General features: G+C 44.4%; 1 protein-coding gene across 4 annotated transcripts; it reads right to left on the bottom strand.

Annotated features, from left to right (window-relative positions):
- Positions 1-2,618: 2,618 nt before the first annotated feature.
- LOC143352544 (uncharacterized) lies at positions 2,619-19,690 on the bottom strand. 4 transcript variants are annotated; one of them, XM_076785141.1, is made up of 3 exons: positions 19,633-19,690; positions 4,132-4,315; positions 2,619-3,280 (listed from the first exon to the last, which is right to left on the bottom strand). In XM_076785141.1, the coding sequence occupies exons 1-3, from the start codon at positions 19,650-19,652 to the stop codon at positions 3,053-3,055; spliced, it is 432 nt and encodes a 143-aa protein (XP_076641256.1). In that variant the 5' UTR covers positions 19,653-19,690; the 3' UTR covers positions 2,619-3,052. The 4 variants fall into 4 exon arrangements, with proteins under 4 accessions (XP_076641256.1, XP_076641253.1, XP_076641257.1 ...); XM_076785138.1 differs by lacking the exon at positions 19,633-19,690 and adding an exon at positions 7,912-8,159; XM_076785142.1 differs by lacking the exon at positions 19,633-19,690 and adding an exon at positions 7,590-7,894.
- Positions 19,691-19,910: the final 220 nt, after the last annotated feature.

Below are 19,910 nucleotides of genomic sequence, written 5' to 3'. Positions count from 1 at the left end.
TGCGGTGGGCAACGGGGAAACGGTGTTTGCGTCGCGTAGGTGTAACTCCCGACGAGCAGACTGTACGGGCACGATCGCGGCAGCCAATCAGTGCTCGTGACAGCCACGTTGTGTTGGTGCGTGTCCGCTCGACGCAGCATGGCCGACTAAACAGCGCCGCCGCGCTCGAGCGGGAAAAGTTCAAACGTTCAAATCCGGCAATTTCAAACTAGACGCTCGTACACAAAATACTCCAAACTCAAGTTATTGCAACATCCAGAAACAGTCTAATCTCTTCTTAATCATCCAACTAACTGCTTTCTAAGCATCATATTTATTTTTTGCACCGTGTTTGCTTCTTTAGGAAACTCTTCTTCTATTGTGCAGACGGTGAAAAGGGAAAGGTACAAAATAGAGATGCAAATGAATGGAGTGTAAAAGATGATCATCGTAGGGTCAAATTCTCATGAGAGGACTTGCAAACCGTGTCGTCGGGAGTGAAAATCCCACGCAACATCCAGGAAGTGGTGAGGGTGGCACCGGATGCATCTCAATGAGGGGGGAACGGAGCGAATGAGTCGCGTAAAACAATCCTTTTTGCGTTTCGCTGAGACTGCCGTCTCTCTTTCATCTGCGGTTAGGTGGGGTACCCGTTTAGCAAGGTATTTCGTTGCACAGGTGTTCTCTCATGGCTCCGACGTCGTGGACGAAGGATGGAAAATAAACACCGTTCCTGTCCCCCTTTCTATCGGCGAGAGAGAGAGAGAGAGAGAGAGAGAGAGAGAGAGAGAGAGAGAGAGAAGCGTCTCTCCTACCGCGTGTATCTCTCCCGTCCTAGATTATTTCTCGAGGATGCCCATGTTTATACGTCCCCGAATAGACCACGACGACCACCGCCGGAAGTCGCGTGGCAGCATCTGCATCGTCTGTTTGCCAGCCACGGAGACACCTGTTCCATCGGTAGGAGAATTTCGCTATCAAGTCCTGGGTTTACCGTCGTTTCTCGTTATCTCGTCGCGTGCACAACGCCATAGAGGAACGCGATAAATCATCTTTATCGAGACCAAGATGGTGGATCCGGGGACCGGGAGGATACAGATAACGCTTTTGTTTCTCCTTGATCAGGTCTCATCTGTGAGACGTCGAAGGTGGAAATAGGGTAAAATGAATTGTGAGCAGGTTCTAGTCTGACTATTTAGTTTGAAACACTTTGAAATTGAATTTAGTAATACCAACGCTGATCGCTGATTACTGGCACAACTATCCTATCTAGGGTTAAAACCGTAGACCACCCATATTACACGGGCGATTTCGTTCAAATTTAGTATAAATGTTCTGCATAAAGTATTCTAGAATATTGCATACCATTTTGTCAATATCTCTATTATTTCATGTTTTATTACTAATTTTGCTTACAGGTCTTTGGAACAATGACCCTATCTAAAGTTATGTGGGGGGGGGGGGAGACCACCCACATTACACGGGCGATTTCAATTACCTCAAATTTCATTGATCTCAATTATTTCAAGTTTTGTTAATAATTTTGGCTACTGGCCACTGGATCAATTACCCTATCTAGGGTTAAGGGAGTTACTACCTTATACGGTCTAGGGCTACATTATACGGGACATTTTGTTAAAATTTGGCACAAATATTCTACATATAGTGTTTAAAAATATTCCATACCATTTTTTCGATATCTCAATTTACCGTTTTATTAACAATTTTTCTCGTCGAATCTTTTATATCCTGAATGATATTTGAAACATCAAAGGTGTTGCTCGTATTTTGAGCTTCAAAATCCGGGATTAGGGACCACCTAGCGTCCCGATGAGACCAGATAGCATCGATGAGCCGTTGTAATTGCGTTCGCCACGGGTTCGTTGATTAACGATCCGTGGTTCGTGAAATTCCTGGCTATTGTTCGCCGACGGGCCAGAACAATGAAGGTGGCGCGCGCGTTCTACGCGAACACATCTTTTGTCGTCGACAGGGATTGTGCCCACTTCCGTGGGAATTCGCGGAACGGAAGTGCAATTTCTGGCAATGGGTACACCACCACCACCACCACCACCACCACCACCATGGTCGTCGTCGTCGTGGCGGCCAGCTTCTTCCACGGCGCGAAGAAAAAACTGATTCTTAAGAGCCGATGCCAGGTGCACCGGTTTTTACCTTCTCACGAGACGTCCAGATTAATTTTTAAGAAATCCTGATACTCGTGGAATCCCGGCCCCCTTTCTTCGGTGTGAATGCACTCCGGTGGCCGCACTTGTGCCACGCAAGACAAGCGGCTAAAATCGCGACGATTTCGTACGAAGCTCGGTTATCTCGTTTCTCGTCGCGGCGAAATTTGCATGATCCCGAGACCGCGAGTCGGCAATTGCTCAATTAGCGTGGTTAGCGTTAGTCACTGGCGCGAGCCATCTTCCAAGAAGGAAAATATTTGCGTCTCCTTGGAGGATGCATTAAACAGATGTGTCATCTCGCGCTGCTCTCTAGAAAATTAGGTCGTGCATAACTCAACGAGACGCCATATGCCCCGCGAACAATCCTTCCACGTCGGTGTCGTGTTACAGCTACTTCGTGTCACCACGGAACCAGGGAAAGGGACTTTTAAAAAAACATGATAGCCTTGACAATTTTTACAGAAATATATTATTCTATCGTTTCGCTATAAAAAAGTACAAAGCCGTGTGTGTATAATCTATCCGCCTCGTGTAATATCATTCGATCACGTGTATTGCACACTGCTCCAATAAATACTGTATTAAATAGGATTACTAGAAAACGCGTATATAAATAATACAGTAACAAATATCACGATTAACAACTTCGAATCCCTCCGCGACAAGTCGAATTCTTTAAATTAAATTTAAAAGTAAAACTTTGGTTCTCGTTGGATCGCCGGGCACGAGCCCGTTCTGACTAGGTGGTAAACATACTATTCGGTCAACGACTTCTCGTTTCACTTGATATTTCCGATTATTTCGCCTAACTTCGCAACATCGATCTTGTCCTCGTGGCTCGAGGAACTATTCGAATCGCAGAACAACCCGCTCCGTTATTCCTTTCATGTGCTGTCCGTCATTTTCTCGTCGTCTTTGTCTTCCGGTTGATCCTGCATCGCGAAGTCGTCGTCCTGCGCGTCCTCGTCCTGCACGATCTGCAAATTTTCTACCCGATTCCGCGTCTCCAACGGATTGCCGATCTCGTTTCCGTGTTCATCGAGCTTCACCCACGCGTACCTTCCGGGTAGCGGTTCTTCCTTCTCGAAGTCGAAGTTCCATCTTTCCTTGGCCTACACATAATGCAAATAACGCGTTATATACCCACATAACGGCCCTGAAAATCCCACACAATTGGAGCAATTTATTCAATGCCATAAAACAAAAAATACAGGAATTGCTCTTACAATTTTTCTGCTCCTTCTGGATCCTAATAAAATTTGGATCCTTACAATGTTTCTCGTAAAAATTAATTTCTTAACTTAGGAAAATAATTCCGTTAGCTTTCAGCTTTTTCCACTGTGAGCCTAATCAAAGGACCACTTGCATCGCTAGAAAAATTAATTTTCTGCAGTTCGTAGATCTTGAGATTAGCACATTGTCGTAATAATTAATTTCTTGGATTAGAAAAATAATTGTGTCATCTGTATATGGCTCACATATCAAACACAGTGATTGTTGTGATTGTTTTTTCAATGAAAACAAGGAACAAAAGTGAAAATGAATCTTTCATGCTTTCTGGATCATATTGAACTTTACAAAGTTTGAATCATTTGATAAGTCGCTAAAAAAACGAGTCCTTGATCTAAAGAAATTATTGTGTCATCCACATGTGACTCGCATAGCTGGCAACGTGATAACGTTCAAAGAAAAAAGAGAACGCTATACCGAACGTTCCCTTACTCAAGGCAGGTTGCGTTAACGCACGCCCGATGACGTAAGCACAACATCTGATTGCTGTACAATTGCATCACTTTATGACACAATAAGATTCTTTTCAATTTGGGATATTACAAGTTCCATACTTTAATGTTACAATTCTATGTTTGAGAATTTTATAATCGAGGTGGATCTATCCTTTTGACACTGGACACTTATTTTTAAAGCGAGCAAACTATCGATAGTGAAAGTGTTAATCACTCACGTTCTCCCGGTTCTTCCGTGCCTCCTCGAAGAAGCAATTCGCAAGATTGTCCTCGACCCCAGAGTTTCGGCTCGATTCCCCATCGTGATCCTCCTCCTCGTCCTGGAAAAGTCTCCTGCGAACGCTATGGAGTCTGCGACCCCCTTGCACGTCCACGTTGGGATACTCCATGGTGAGTCGGGCCCTAATTAATTCAATTCGTTGTCATTTCCAACTTAATTACTGTGGCAACAAAATTGTTTTGTTGCGTGTGCTCTCTTGAAATTGCACGGGGTGGGCTGGACTCCGGATGTTCGTGCATTTATGCCTCATAAAAATGGCTAAAAAAATCATAACGTACCAAATTCAATAGAACTTTCTACGATCGTTGCTTGAATTTAATACTCAAAAGTTATTCCCTCTGATACTAAAATAGCATTTGGTTCCAATTGTAAGAAATTTCTTTAAAAATAATTTATTCGAATACACTTCTTTAAAACCTGACTATAGAAGGCTTCTAAAAAGATTCTATTTTATGGTACATTCTTCTTTGTCTACAAATTTGTAATACAACACAAAGATTGTATTTGGGTGCGCTATTTCAAAATTTGTCCAATTTGTCCATTTGAATGGCCTTTTTCCAAATCTGTCTACAAAAGAATCTGCCTGCGTTTTTTTAGAATTTGTTCCCGAAAATGTAAAATAGTACAAGTCGTGCACGATTTAATAACACAGTGATCGGTCGTGGTTCGTAAAAAATGCGACATGTATCTAGCGATGCATCGCGCGAGTCTATGCACGTGTATTGGCAGAAGAGCGAGCCAGAGCGGCGGAAAGAGAAGAACCGATAGCACAATGAGAGAGAAAGAGAGGAGTAGAGAAACCCGTAGCTCTCTCGACCAATGTGCCGTTCAACGGATGTATTGGAATGCATTTCACTTCCTGTGTGAACGTACCGCCGCATACCGGATAATAGTTATTATTCTACATAAAGGCGAAATGAACTTTCACGAGTTCTCGTTTAACGATTCAAAAGCTCTTCAAGTTCGAACGGAAATTCCTAAGCTGGATTCCTCGGCTTTCACCAATCCTTAACTCTTTGCACTCGAAGCTAATTCCACTACAGAATTCGGACATTTCGTCTGATCTAGAATATTTTTGTTCCATATGACTGGACTGTGGATCTTTATGCAAAATAAAAATAATCCAACTCAATTGTGAAAAACAGAAGTTCAATAACTATGCGTTTCCTCCATTAATAATTTTAGCAAGTCGAGAATAATGTAACAACGTCCTTCAATTCTTCTAATGTCTTTATAGTTTTACATTCGACCAGCCCATTTCTTTGTAAATGTATAAAATCCACAGTCTATATACGACCTTTTTCGTTATGTCAACATGAGATCGAATGTATTTGCTTGTATCACAGTTGAACGTTCAGCAATTTATTCAACACAAAGACATTTAGTAATGCAGGAACTGTTTCTAATTATAGCAGAGCAATATTTATTGGTGACTCAGAGGGAACAGTCGAGTGCAACGGGTTATCGCTGTCTAATCATCGAAGAATGCGAGCAATGTTAATTACTTCTCGCTGATACAGAATTCTTATTCGGTAAACATCAAGGTCTACGAAAAATCCTGAAGATCTCTCTGCCACAAGGCCAGTTAGTGTTTTCACCGTGCGAAAGCAGGCGACTCTAGGTTGCCCGGCTATGTTGCTCCTTTACCCGATCGGAAACTGGTTTTGTAACTGAACTTTCGCTTCTAGGACACAGACCTAACGTTGCTCCACCGTCATGACGCGATTGCGATACGGTACATGCAAAAACTAATTATCGCTCCGCTTAGTGCTGGCCGATTGAGTCTCCCGACGAGTCCCAGGGACTCCCGAGGGTTCTCCGGATCGTGAGGGTACAATGAATTTGCGGAATCTCCGATTTTCGACGACGTTCGACGCGTTCGGCCGTGAAACCGGGGTTGCGGGCGTATCCGAAAACCAATCCCAATCAGGATGTGCAAGCCACCTTGCGAAACAAAGAATCCGTGAGGAGCGTGCACCTGCTCGAGCCCCACATCCGCCGTTTACGGTTACACTCCCTTCTGATATCGTGTCATCGTTTTTCCAATCTGCTGCCCCGGCAATAACAACGTCAGGGCAGCTACGACTGCGCTAAACATTTCCTCTCGAAATTCGTTACGAGCAAACCGAGCACAACGGAGCGGCGAACCTTTCCGCACAAACGTTTCGCTTAAACACTGACCACAATCTTCGAACAGGCACTGATTCATTTTGTCCACTGCAAAGTCGAGACTGATTTCAAGACTGATCAAGGTTGACTCACATGTTGGGCGTGACCTTCATTTTTCCGGCCGGTTGCCTGGATCGCTGATAACTGGAACCGCTCTTATCACGGACACCTGGTTGCAACACACTGATCACTGTTGTTTCATAACGGTGCAACGGTGTTGTCGTCTCGCTTCAGAGCCGTGTCAGTTTGCTGTCGGTCGACGAAAAGTTGTCGGCTCGAATAGCAACGCGATCGATAATCCCATCGTTTTCGTTGGGGGTGTGGACTGCCACTAAGCCACGAGGGGCGATTTCAGTGCGCGCGCACATTGCAACGAGAGAGATGCTCTTTCATTGCGCATTCGCACGGATATCGATATTTCGCGAGCTCGACGTGCCCGCCTCGTAATTTCTTCCTGGCTGTCACGGGGACTGCCGCCATTCGATCTGCTCTCTTCACGTTCCAGAGATGTTGAACCCTTTCCAAAGATGTTTTACGTCCAACACTTTATTTCCTCACGGTTTGGAGTTCGCAAATTTTTCTTGACTCGCGATCAATTCAGATGCAGCGGAAACACTTTGCTTAGGATACAGTGTGCCGTGTGTTCTTCAGCTATAGTGTTTGCTATTTAAATGTATGTTTGTCGTGCAACGTGCGAATAATTAGAAAACAAAGACTGGACTGCGGATTTTATGCGTTTACGACAAGAGTGGGTGGACGGGGCTTAGTAGAATCGTTAGAAGGATCTCAGAATGTCGTTATGTCGTCAAGGATTTATTACAATTCTTAAGAAAAGATATGATTTTCTACTGTGGAGAGTGACGAGTTACTGCGGATTTCATGCACTTGTGACGAAAATCGTATTAAAGGGAGGAACAAATTTGTATTCGGTTCCAGTACCTTGCAATTGATGAAGAAAATTTTTATTCAATATTAAAATGTTAGAATCGCTTGCTTAAGTCGATGATTTCATATTAACACCAGGCTTACGAAATGTTAAAAGTGACTATTTCACGTTACCCCACAGAACAGCAAGTTTGTATTCATGATCGGGAACAGCAGCAAACAAAAACGGTCGAAAAATGCGTACAGAATAATAAATCAAGATCCAGATAAAATTGAAGGAAGATAGGAAGAGGCGATTAGGAAAACGGAGTCGAAAAACAGGCGAAGAACAAGGTCTCTTACCCCCTCGTAACCGTGCCAGAAAGAAGCACTCGATAGTAACGCGGCTATCACTGTAACTGCCCGTTTCATCCTCGTTTCCCGAGAGTTAAATTGCTTGCTGGTATCAGCCCCGCGACAGATTAGGTCAACGCGATCGATACCCTGAAAGTTGTTTGCAATCGACTCGAGAGAAAATTATCTCTGCCGAGCGAAACCGAAAGAATCGACCGAAAATCGCGACGAACCACGTGCATCGTTCGCGATAACAGCGCCAGCGCGATTGCACGCACGCCTAGGTCAGGGAATCAAATTCAAAATGTCCTTACGTAACGCGTACACTAACCTCGATTCACGATGATCCTCACCGTTCCGGCGGTTCTCGAGCATAATCTAATATTAGATCGAATTCGCCGTCGCGCACCGTCGGCCTTGAAACGATGCGACAACTGATACCGCTGTCCACTCGAAACGAAAAAAAGAAAAAGTAAGAAGCCGACCACCAACGGACGCGAATTCGCGAATCGAGGAATCTGCGGACGGTGCTGACGGTGCAAAGCCTAAACTGCGACTGGCATGAAAGGCGTGATAGTGACTTGCATCCCAGGTGCAGTACACTAGCCTAGATTCTCTTTGCACACTAGGTCGCGGGCAGTGTAGAACGCATGCGCGGCTAATGATCATTCGAGTGGTTCATTCTTGCGACGCGCATCCCGGAACCCGCGGTTATCATTGTTAACGATACTCATTGTCAATCGCTGGAGGAAGCGTCTCGTCTTCGTCCGACAATCGGCCGAGTTCGACGAACTATTTCTGCAGGGCCACCCATTGCGGCTACGGTTTTCGCTTTGGTGGCACCAATTATCTTCTGTTTCTCATCTTGGCGCATCCTTGTAATAATCGCGGTACTGCAAGAATTCGATTAGTATTTTCGGAAACGCGCAACACGGGTTCCCTTCGTCAGGCTATGTCTTTGACCTGATTAACTTAGACCGAAGGCTTCTTATGGTCGATTGTTTCAAGACTATTATTCTGTGGAATTTTCATGAATTCTCATGAATTTCGATGTTCCAGAGTGAAATTCTCAAGACCTCTCCTCCAGGTCTAGTCCCTAGTAAAGCATCCTAGAATCTAGGGCGAAGGAAAAACCACGTTTAACAAGCTGTATCTGTTATTTAGATAATAGAGCAGCACAGTGATGTCTGTATATATGTCGCCAAGGCCTGGATGATAAACGTCGCGGAATTATCCCCACTACCGCGGGGTCTACCCCGTGAGGGACCGCCAAAGCTCGAGAAGCCTCGGATGCCGAGGAGTGTAACCATAACTCGGGTATGTCGCCTGGACGATACACGACGCCTGGCAAGACCCATGTTGTTGACATATATCGAGAATTCACTGTATGTAGTCCATTACACTTCAGAAAACCAACTGCAAATACAGTTGCTATGTATCTTATAGTACATTTGTGGTTGTACCACTCTCATCTAGATGCAGGTTGATTCTCATCGAGATAACATTTCTACTGAATCTGTCCTCAGGGCGTCTTCTTCTGACGAACGAAGGGGCAGAGGACGATTTCATTGGAATCGAACTGGACAGTTCGATTGAAAAGTGTGTATCGGTGTCGCCACGACAGCGTATCGGATCGTCTTTCTCGAACGATAAACCGATCGATCAATATTTGCTGCGTAGAACGGATCGATCGGAATGGATCTTCCCGTGTAGTATATCGAGGAAACGTCGTTCCTCCGCGGCGTCGCCGGGGAGAAAAACTGCAACGTTTCCGTGAGAGCGTGACCGATATAATGACGGGAAATAGAACGGCAGGGAATTCTCACATACGGATACGCGTACTCTCCGGAGGATTCTTCCAGGCTTGTAAAAAAAAAACCGGCAGCTGGGAACGAGATCCTAGTTCCTCTTTTCCTTCTCGCATCTTCCTTTCTTTCAGGAAAGATCCATCTTTCCAGATTAGAGACAGAGGTACCTTGCTCTTTCTCTTTCTGTGCAGAATATTCTGAGGGGGCGTGGTTTCGTCGCTCTTGATTTCTACGGGGTGAGGACACTACTTCATAGAGCAACTTTTGTTTACAGTTGCTGTAGACATTGCAAGCACAATGCAAAGATAAGCATTACCGGCGATAGGCAAATATCTGTCCTGTTTTCATTTGTGCACGAGGCTCTTAAGCGACGTGGCCTCGTTGCTCTTGATTTCTACGAAGCCAAGGAACTGCTCCATAGGGCAATCATTCTCTAAGATTAGAAGATAAAATCTTGAGTTCACATTTCTAGATCCCTCTAGACCTTGCAAGTTCGATGTTGTCGGCGATAGAAGAATATTTATCTTACATTTCTAGTGGAGGGGGCTCTGAAGGGGCGTGGCTTTGTTGCTCTTGACTTCCACGGGACCAAGACATTTCTCCAGTCTTTATCCGAAGTTGCTCTAGATTATGTGAATCCAATCTTGTACTTTCTGCTTAGAGGATTCTGAACTCATGACTATGTTAAACCTTGCAAGGTCGTCATTATTAACGCTAATAGGCTCCCTATCGCTAATTTTAGTAAAGAGTAGCCACTTTCAATTTCTTTCACAGCTTCTTTAATATTTTTGACAACAACTAGCAAAGTCGAATTCGAATTGAGTCGAAGTCCAATTCATATTGGAGTCATAAGAATACGCATTACAAAGTGCAATATCATTGATACCATTGAATATCGCGGAAAATTCTGGGTATTGATACGGGGGTTAAAAAAATTCTGGCTCTGTCGCTCCTGATTTCTTGGTAGCGAGATCAATACCCCGCAGGGCACTCCTCATCCACATCCGTCTACGACCTTTTTAACGACTTCATTACAACCGTCCCGCCGTTCCGCAACGTAACTTCCGCGGAAACGAAACCGACGAAATCGCGCATAATTTCGTCTCCTCCCTCTCATTTTCGAGTCGTTACAACACCATCGCCCGGTCATTCTTCCTTCAGAGATATCCGACGCAGCTGATCTTCGAGGGATCTCGAGCGATCAGCTCGCTGCCTATCGCATCGATCACCTCGGGTTTCCTCGACGACAGCTGATATTCGAAATTTGTCGGTCGACCCCGACTCTCCTCCGGTTTCGACGTTCTTCAACGTTCTTCGACGAGGAAAAAAAGATCGAAAGGGTAGACGCGTATGCTCTGCTGCTTTTTCTGCGTTTCCGGGATTTATACGGTCCCCGTCGATCGAACTCATGATTCTCTTCATGAATTTTTGAGCACGGTCGGTTACCCGTCTGCCAGGCGTATTTGGCTGGCATAGTTTCTTGCACGGACTTCAAAATGAATATGCTAATGCGTCGAGCAGACCGGAGGTCTTTAGAATGAAGATAGGCTTGAAGTTCGAGAATGCTAATACACTAATTAATCACTATGCTGCGGACACTTGTGATTGACATTTGTGCCTAGTTTAATCCGAACCCTTATGTCTATACTCAGGTACAATTGATCGATACTTAAAATCCTTATAGCGTTCTACTTTCTTCGACAATTATTAGACTGCGGATTTTACGTATTTATACGACGAAACTGAATAGGCGAGATACAAAAGTACTGACTTATTAAAATGACCTATAGAAGGAATACATTTTTATGGTATTTCTGTTCTCCACAATTGACTTGGAAAGTTTTTATTTTGCATAAAGATCCGCTGTTTTATAATTAATAGACTAATGTACATTTGAGGCTGAAATTGTGAAGTCTAATAACAATAATATCATTGAACGTTTTAGAAAACTTTGATGAAAGAAAAATTTCATTTTACATAGAATTATTCTCTTTCTGAGAATGCTCCACAATAAATCTCGATATAGAACTGTGGGATCTTCATGGAGTTAGACACTCGAGTGTCTAACCTACGCTTCGCCAAAGCGGTTCTAAAACAGGATAATGAGAATTCTCGTTGGCACCTGGCAATTATTCGTTCGCTCGTCCAACAAGGTGTTTAACGACCGAGAGGAATTTCTCCTGGAGGTACGAAATTAACGTTCCTAGATCCCACCATTTGCATTTCTCTTTCCAGGATTTTCGCTTCCACGAATCCTAGCTCGCAGACGTTTTTCTCGACGGAGGTCAATCGAGATGGAAAACCTCGCGAACACCGGATACGAGAACAGTGTTTGGAAAGCGTCCAGATTGAAGTTCGCAGACGAGAAACCGAGTTGGTACTCTCGGTGGAACGTTTAGAGCGCGTGTGACCAGCATATGAATATGGACGGAGCTCGGCTGATTAATATTAACGCTAGACCGATCGCTACCGTTACCGACCAAAAGGAATCACTATGTTACTTTTCCACGGAGGCTCCCGTTCGAATCGATGCCAAGCGGAGCAGAGGATCGTTCGATTTCCTTTCGTCGGATGTTCCGGTGCGCATAGTTACCACTGTATCAGCCTCAGCATTCGCCGTTTCGAAACTGGATTCCGCAGCGGACGGGAAAGCCAACGGGGCAGCCCGATATCGAGCAGTCGCTTTTACCTTGAACACGTCCTTGCCTCGGTTCGTTATCGCAGTCATGAAACTTGCATAGCTCTCCTAGCACCGTTCCGAGCCGTAATCGCGGTCTATCGTCGATCCGATCGGAACGCGTACGATATTCGAGTATTGTTGCAACCATTCGAATTGATACGACGACGCGTCGGTTCGAACCGTTTCTGACGCTCGGAGACACTTGATTAAACAACTAGCGGCTCGAAAATTAACCGCTTATCGATAATCGAACGGGCACGACAAATTTGCTCGGAATTATTTTGCCCAGTGGTTAAAGGTTGCTTCGATTAAAATGATTAAATACAGATTACAGGTGATTTACGAGCGAACGCGTCGAACCATTCGTGTGTAGCCTGTCGGAAGAATTGATTAACACGGGCACGATGTCGAGCAGACAGGCAAATTAAAAATTATATTTCGCGCGTAAATTACGGGAGTACATTTAGTACTGAATAAATGAGTCTGTTTAACAACTTCCTACGGGAACGTGTTTATGGTAGCGGTAATAAAGTCGGCTGCGTTTCTAACTCGTTACTAGGAGGACGATTAGAAACGAAATTGAAAAGAATAATATATATGAATGTAACTCGATGCATTTGAACAGCACTGCTTTTAATAAAACAACGATAGCTAGACTATTCTTTGTATTTGTGTTCAATAGACCGCGGATCTTCATGCAGAAGAACAATTGTCTGCATGAACTGCAAAACACAGTAGTTATTTAGAAGTTCATTTCCTTCTTCAACAATCTTAGAGAATTGAAAATGGTACATGAACATTCTTAAATTCTAATAATCTTTTTATTTTAAATTCTTCGAGAAAAATCCGCAGTCTAGTGATCATGTCCAAAATTAATGGTACAATTCAAGAGCTACAAGTCGATTTAACAATCCTATTATATTGTTAAGAATCTACAAAAATTATCAAGGGAAACAATTAATTTTCATATAGGGTAAGGTACCCATTACTGTACCTATATTAATTACAATTAAAGCATAATGAATATTGTTTAATAACTAATACTATTCTTTTTTAATATTCATTATGCTTTAAAAAGAAGTATAATTAATGTACGCACAGTAATTGGTACCCCCGCAGTAATTGGGTCCCTTACCCTAGCTCCTGCCGCTTGCAATCGATGCGGAAAATTTATATCGTCCAGTTAAAGATCCATTGAAATGTATCCACGGTAGATTTTCTGAAATAAAAGATTTGTAACGGGTCTACCGTTCGTATGAAACTAAGGGAAGTATGAGAGGGTCGAAAAGAAATTTGTCGGGGCGTAGAAGTTTCCGTTTTCCGGGATCGCTGTTCGCGATTGGCCTGCGTCGACCGGCCCGCGGTCCCTATGAATGGAATGCATATTCATTCACGGTATCGTCGCGTATACATGTGTTCTCCGTCGCGGATTCCGACATATGCTAAAATCTTTCTTCGAGCCAACTGTCGTTTCCTGCATGAATCCACGGACCTTGAAATATATTCCCGCGAGAAGGAATCACCTACGGTCACGGTCCGCGCGACGAGGAAGCGCGCCGAAGAAAGTGGTTCCTGAATTATACATATGCACATAGGGAACCAGATCCCGATTTGTTTGTGGCCGAGAGGGGACTCGATTTCTTCAACGTTCCCTTCGACGTCCTCGCTAACGTTCTCCACGGTAACGTCAACATCGGTAAACCAACAAGCAAGTTCTCTCCGGTATATTGCAACAAGAAGACGCTAATTTCAACGATCGCGCGCGGGGATCGTGCTCGTAATCGATCGAAACACGTTTGCTCGTTTTCCCGTTCATTTACTCGCACTCGTGGCAACGTATAAATATCCCGGGGACCTTAAATGGCCCCAACGTACCCTGTTCTCAGTTCAGAAAGGAAATAAATGCGACGAACCCCATCCATTAGGGCCGAGACTGCCAGGGCACACCCTTGAAATCTCACTCCCTTCGGCAGACGTGTGCCCCGAAACGTTCTGCGATCGTTACCCAGGCCTCGGCCGATTCGAGACGCACTCGGGAATGTTTCCTGTCGGACGTTTCCACCCGACGAATGTGTTTCCAGCCTTGGAAAAAAGCTCATATGTGGAAAGCCGACGGCGTCTCACGTGCGGCCGATCTGTCTCCGCGTCGCGACGCCCACGGAGACATTTATAGAAACCTTGCCGCAAACACTCCGGGCAAAAAAGGCTCAAACAGCACGCTCAGAACAGAAGAAAAAAAGCGAATCGAAGTGGGTACGGACCCTCTGGAATTTTTGGCGGCTGAGATTTGTTGGGCGGCCTCCAGAAATTCATTTCAGTCTCGTGAAGTCTTACTCTGATTCTACAACTTTTCTTTTTTGGTTAGGTTCCCTTGCAGAAATATTCCTGCTGTGAGTATTCCTGCTGTGACCTGGCACGTTTCCTTTTAATTTTTTTTTTTATGAAAAATCGTAGTTTTATTTGATCGTATCTTTATACAAGAAATAGAAATTTTCTGGACGATTTCCAAGAAACAAGATTTAGGACAGAAATTGCCGTCTTTCTTGAATAATGATTGTGTCTGTAGAAGATCAACGGTTAAGATTTTCTAAGTAAACCAGAATTTATTTAAAAATAATAGCTACCATAAATCTCGATTTTTGCATCGTTGTATGACAAAATAAGTTGCTCAGATTCTGAACACATTAAATGATAAAATACATTTTCACTTAAGTTTTGTTTCTTCTAATTAACCCTGAAAATGATCCTTTCGCGCAAAGATCCGCAGTCCAGTAGCGAAATGAAAATCCTCGCGGTCAGTTTCCGAAAGCAGGGGTTTTCAAAATCCCTGGAACAGCCGCAATTATCTCCCGCGTTCCGCAGGCGGAGAAACGCGTGCGATACGCAGGTACGCATCGGTTCTACTCGTTACTCGTGGAATTCAAAATTAATTAAGTCGATTACGATCGTTGACGCCGCCTCGGCCACGCAGGAATCCTGCTGCGGCTTTACTCACGTGTGCGCGATCCACTGTAATGATTTCTCGTTGTTATTACACTCGGAATGCAGGGTAGAGCAGGCCGGTTAACGAACCCCCCTAACAATTCTTGTTTACGGAACACGCCGCGGCCGATTTTTCCCATGGAGTTTCCAACGCTCGCGCGTCTGCGAAAACTCTTCCGCTAACGAGGTTAATAATTAGCCGCGTCGATCGGAGCCATCCGATAGACCCGAGGCCGGTCATTTGCAAAAATAACGAGCTTGCCACCAACTTAATTGCACCGGCTATTATTTGATAACGCTCGCGCCCACGTCTCCAACCCGATTACCATTCGAGCTGCTGAATCGCATAGCGTAACAGGTGCGAGGAAAGCGATTTGCCCTTTTCCAGAACGATCTTGCTGGCCAATTAATGCCCCACTCGAATCAATGTGTATCATTTCCACTACGCTGGAACGACAGGCTGTTGGTATCAGTGAAATCTTTCGGAAATAAACACAACGTTCAAACAATGGCTGGTAGAGATAAGCAAGTAGGTGTCTCATTATATACACAATCTTTAATTATTACTTGGAAGATATGTTGTCGGCTGTAATTATTATCATTCTAGTATTAGTGAATTTTACCCTGCTCTGTTCAGCAGAAATTGCCATTTCTTCGACCATAATTGTGTAACAGCTTTCGATCTAAGTAAGATCTTCATTTTATTGACACTTTGAGTACGATGTCTTTCATTCAATAATGAAGTTTTCTCTGATACATTCAGTGTACCATATTTGATTCAGTTTTTCAAAATACAAGAAGATTGAAGGAGTTACAGAAACTGCATCACATCTCTCTCTCTCTCTCTCTCTCTCTCTCTCTCTCTGACTTATGTAGTCAGAGTGTTAAATACGGTTCTATATTTTATAAAAATGTAAGAAAATTTTTGGATAACTTTCCTACTTTTTAGGAAGTAATATTTAACTGAGGACCAGAACAGGGTCAAACCAAAGTCGTTCGGACAGACGAGAAGATGAAGGAGGCAATTTTCCTTTCGATTCGTATTTTCTTGATTCGATCCGCAACAAGGTTAAACGAGTATATCGAGAAGAGAAGGGGAAAGAAGATAGACAGGGAAAAATTCTCTCAGCTTTTTCTGACTCAATCGGTCGGCTGGAGTCTCTTCTTGAACTAGGTTAAACCACCCACAACTTGTGGCGAATCTCGACGGTTTTCCCGTCGATTCCGAGAATAGATTCACGTAGGTCGTGGACACAGCTGCGGATTTCCATCTAGCATTTATTTCGTGTTCTACGCGCACCGTTCCTCCGTTTGCGGCAGGTCAGTGACGTTGCCTCTCTGCCCACGTATCAGCCACGAACGACAACTCTCCGTCGAGTTTCCATCGTCTGAAAAATACCAATACTCCCGAGAGTCGACTGGTCGCGTGGTCTCGATGGATTTTACGACCACGCTACGGGGACTCGCGAATGGCTCTTGACACTTTTTCCCTCGACGCCCTCGGATTCGCAAATATTTATTCCCGAGCTGCCTGTCAGCCGACGACCACGTCTTCCGTCGTTACTTTTTACTCTCCGGCCGACCAAACCGCTCCTCCAAACCACAATCCTAACAAAGATCATCCTTGTACAGGGATATTGTCGAAAATGGAGCTAGAAGTACGGTGGAACCTCGATGGTTGCACCAAATCGAGCTCAAACAGTGTATTAGCTTCGATGTTTGTCTAATTGACAGAATAATAATGAAGATTCGTTAGAAATTGTTAGAAACATACATCGTTATGGTCTTAATGGAGCTAAGGTTACGGTAGAACCTCGATAGTTGTACGGGAATTGGTTTAAAAGGATGAGCAAGCACCAAAGTTCATATAATTGATAGGATAATGGAAAAGATTGTGAGAAATTATTGGAAACATCACTCGTTGTTGATATAATGGGACTAGAATTACAGTAAAGCCTCGACAGATGCACAAGAATAATACTGAGAACAGACACTGTATGTGACCATCTAAGATCGTGTGATTATCGAGGTAACCAATCAACCTGTGAGCATGAGATCAGATTTTGTAGCGTACTCCTTACTTTTTTCATGTTACATAAATTACTCCTGTGATTTGCTGTAAAAATTGTTGATAAGGTGCATGAACAAGTAGCGAGGTTTTACTGCACTTTCGAGTTCTCCATCCACTAATTTTCTATTTTGTCCATTCTCATCCAGTCTTGTCCGTAACAAGCGTTAAAGGAACACAGTTTAACGAGGGACTAAGGACACAGTGTCAACTATCGAGGTTCTACCGTGCTTTGTCCTTCCGCAACCAATTCCCGACTACACTGCACAGTTTTGCGTTGCGATTCGGAGCTCGTCAAGCCTATACAGAAGAATCTGGTTCATTAGCGTAAAAGGGAAGGATGAAGGCATTCTGAAAATAGTTTCTGACCTACCAGACTATCATTCAGCACGAACCACCGTGGATTTCCATGGTTGGGGTTCGGGGCAAGTTCGTTGCGGGAAGCGGGATCGTGTCATCGTCGCGGAAACTCGATACGGAAGTTCGCCGAGTCCTCGTTCCTATTGTTCCAGGAACAGTGACAAAGCCCGTTGGATACTGTTTTCGTCGTTCACGGTGGAATAAAGGGAAAGAGGTGTCTTCGGTCGGCTGTGGGTGCATTCAACCTGCCCGGAATTTAAAACCCTCGCACAATAACCTCCTGTTTCGTACAGAGTGCGGAGAAATCCAAGACCCGAGGCCCGGTGAACCCGAGGAGCGCAGGAAAGGCCAGACCGAAAGATGTAACGTTACACTGTTAAATCCCGTATGTAACGCTAGTCCCGGTATACTTGCTCTTTCTCTCTCTCTCTCTTTCTCTCTTCGGGGATCGACCGCGACGGTGAGTTACCGGATGCAGGAACGACCGCAAACACCACGGGACCCCATGGATGCACCGGGGGATGATGCGTTTTGTCGCGAACGAGAAACAGACGCGTTATTCTGGCCTGGTTTCGAAGGGTGCGTGCGCGCACACATACTAGGCCGCGTCCAATTAACATCATCGATTCAGCCGCGAGACTTTCGAGATCTCCCGAGACCTTGCTCGGGAAAAAGACTGCTTCGAGGAACGTTTGTACCCGAGGGTTCAAGAGTTAACGATTCGAAGAAACTCGGTAATTGTTCTAGGCCGGAGACTCTGCTCTGCTGGGAATTCAAGGCGGGTACCTTGAATCTCTCGGAACGACGTGACAGTTTCTCATTGGATTAGGTATGCGTTGGGTTCGCTGAAAATTAGTGTTGCTTGTGAGCGAGCTAGCTGGAGCAACAAGAAGATGTTCCTGATGCGTTGGGATCGTCGATGAAGGGAAGACTTCTGCCCGTGCGATTTATAAAATTGTCTTTTGTAGAGTCGTTCTTCTTTGTAGAAGGACATTTTAGGATGTTTAAGAGCCAAGGGTAGTCACGTGACTTTTGCAGAGCTAGCAGGAGAGTAACTGCTGTATAATTTCCGTTCACAAGCTTAAATCTGTGACTAAACTTGTCACATTTTTTGCTCTGTATTATCGATATTATGAATTCTTTATGAGTTTTTGATCTCGATTTCGACCAGAAAACTCATCCAATGGCAGAAAAATGCTTGGATTCCACGGCATGCACATCGTCAATTTTTGGCCTACTTCTAGCGCTTATATCACCAAACATCTGCATAATCTCGTCAGCTCATGACCAGCGCGCGCTAGATTGAAGCTTCCTCTTTCGAATGAGCCCTTTCCCGGCGAAAAATATTCTCATATAAGGACGAAAAGTTGAGGCACGTAAAACCATGTTTCGCCTATTTTTGTCGGTAACGTGGTCACTCTACCTTATCGCGAATCTACGGAGTCTTTGAAAGCGAGACTGCAGTAGGACTCTTGACTGTAGGATTTGTAAAATTGTCTTTTGCACATTCGTTCTAGGATAATCTTTTTATAATAACATTTTAAGACACCCCAGTACATATACTTTGTAAAAATGTTAACCAACAATTTTCACTGTGGAAGCTTCCGGGTAGAAGCCCTCGAGTAGTGTTCTCTTCAGTCATGTCGGGCCATGAAAACCTTCAACCTCTGATAGCCAATAGCGTTAAATTAATAAAGTAGCTTAGCTGAAGTTTAAACCGAGGCTAAAGTCGAATCTGATGCTCAACGCATAGTCAATTAAATCTACTAATAAAAATTGAAAATATTTTGCTTCTTCAAGATACGTTTGTTGATGTTTGCAGATGATGAAATAAATGTGGACCAGCTGGAAGAAAATGGCAAAAGGTGCTAAGATCGTGAGGGACAGTTGAGAGTGATGGGTCAAGTTGTTCCAAGAAGATTAGGAGATACATTCGCGCAGAATTGCAAGGACAATGGCGACCCAGAAGAGGTGCGAATCGACGGGATCCTTCTAAGGAGAAACTCTCGAATTGATAAGCGAGTCAGCTTTCGCCGCCGATATATGGTGGCTAAAAGCTCCGATAAGAAGTCTCGAGCAACGGGGCCCCGTCCTACTTAGGCTCGTTTCGCGGGAAGAGTATCAAGCATCGTCGCGTTACCGTTATCGTCTCACCTGTGCCTCGCAGCCAGCATGTCGACAGCCCTGTGTGTACGTGTATTCTGATTAGAACGTCTAGCACCGATCCGCGCGACTCTGCCACGCAAACTGAAGCTTTCGCGAAACGCTGCCGACGCCGCCGACGGCGCTTCCACGGTTTTCGAGGCTCTTGTGCATCGAACTGCATTCCGTTCGCTTAATCATCCACGTGCGTCTATTTATAAATGAAGGAGCTTGCGTGTATGGCTCTGTACTCCTCCAAGCGCCGGGCTATGCCACTGAAACGTGCGATC

Source organism: Halictus rubicundus, chromosome 3 (genome assembly GCF_050948215.1).
Source record: "Halictus rubicundus isolate RS-2024b chromosome 3, iyHalRubi1_principal, whole genome shotgun sequence".
Classification (NCBI taxonomy): domain Eukaryota; kingdom Metazoa; phylum Arthropoda; class Insecta; order Hymenoptera; family Halictidae; genus Halictus; species Halictus rubicundus.
The sequence above is the reverse complement of the archived record's forward strand: the minus strand, read 5'-3'. Positions and strand labels throughout refer to the sequence as shown.

What these genes read in the sequence shown, in the direction of transcription:
- LOC143352544 (XM_076785138.1), bottom strand. Translation starts at nt 7,955, where the DNA reads ATGCTCGAGAACCGCCGGAACGGTGAGGATCATCGTGAATCGAG. An exon ending in GAGGATCATCGTGAATCGAG is followed by an intron (nt 4,316 to 7,911) that starts GTTAGTGTACGC and finishes TGAATTAATTAG; the next exon opens with GGCCCGACTCACCATGGAGT. An exon ending in CACGGAAGAACCGGGAGAAC is followed by an intron (nt 3,281 to 4,131) that starts GTGAGTGATTAA and finishes CATTATGTGTAG; the next exon opens with GCCAAGGAAAGATGGAACTT.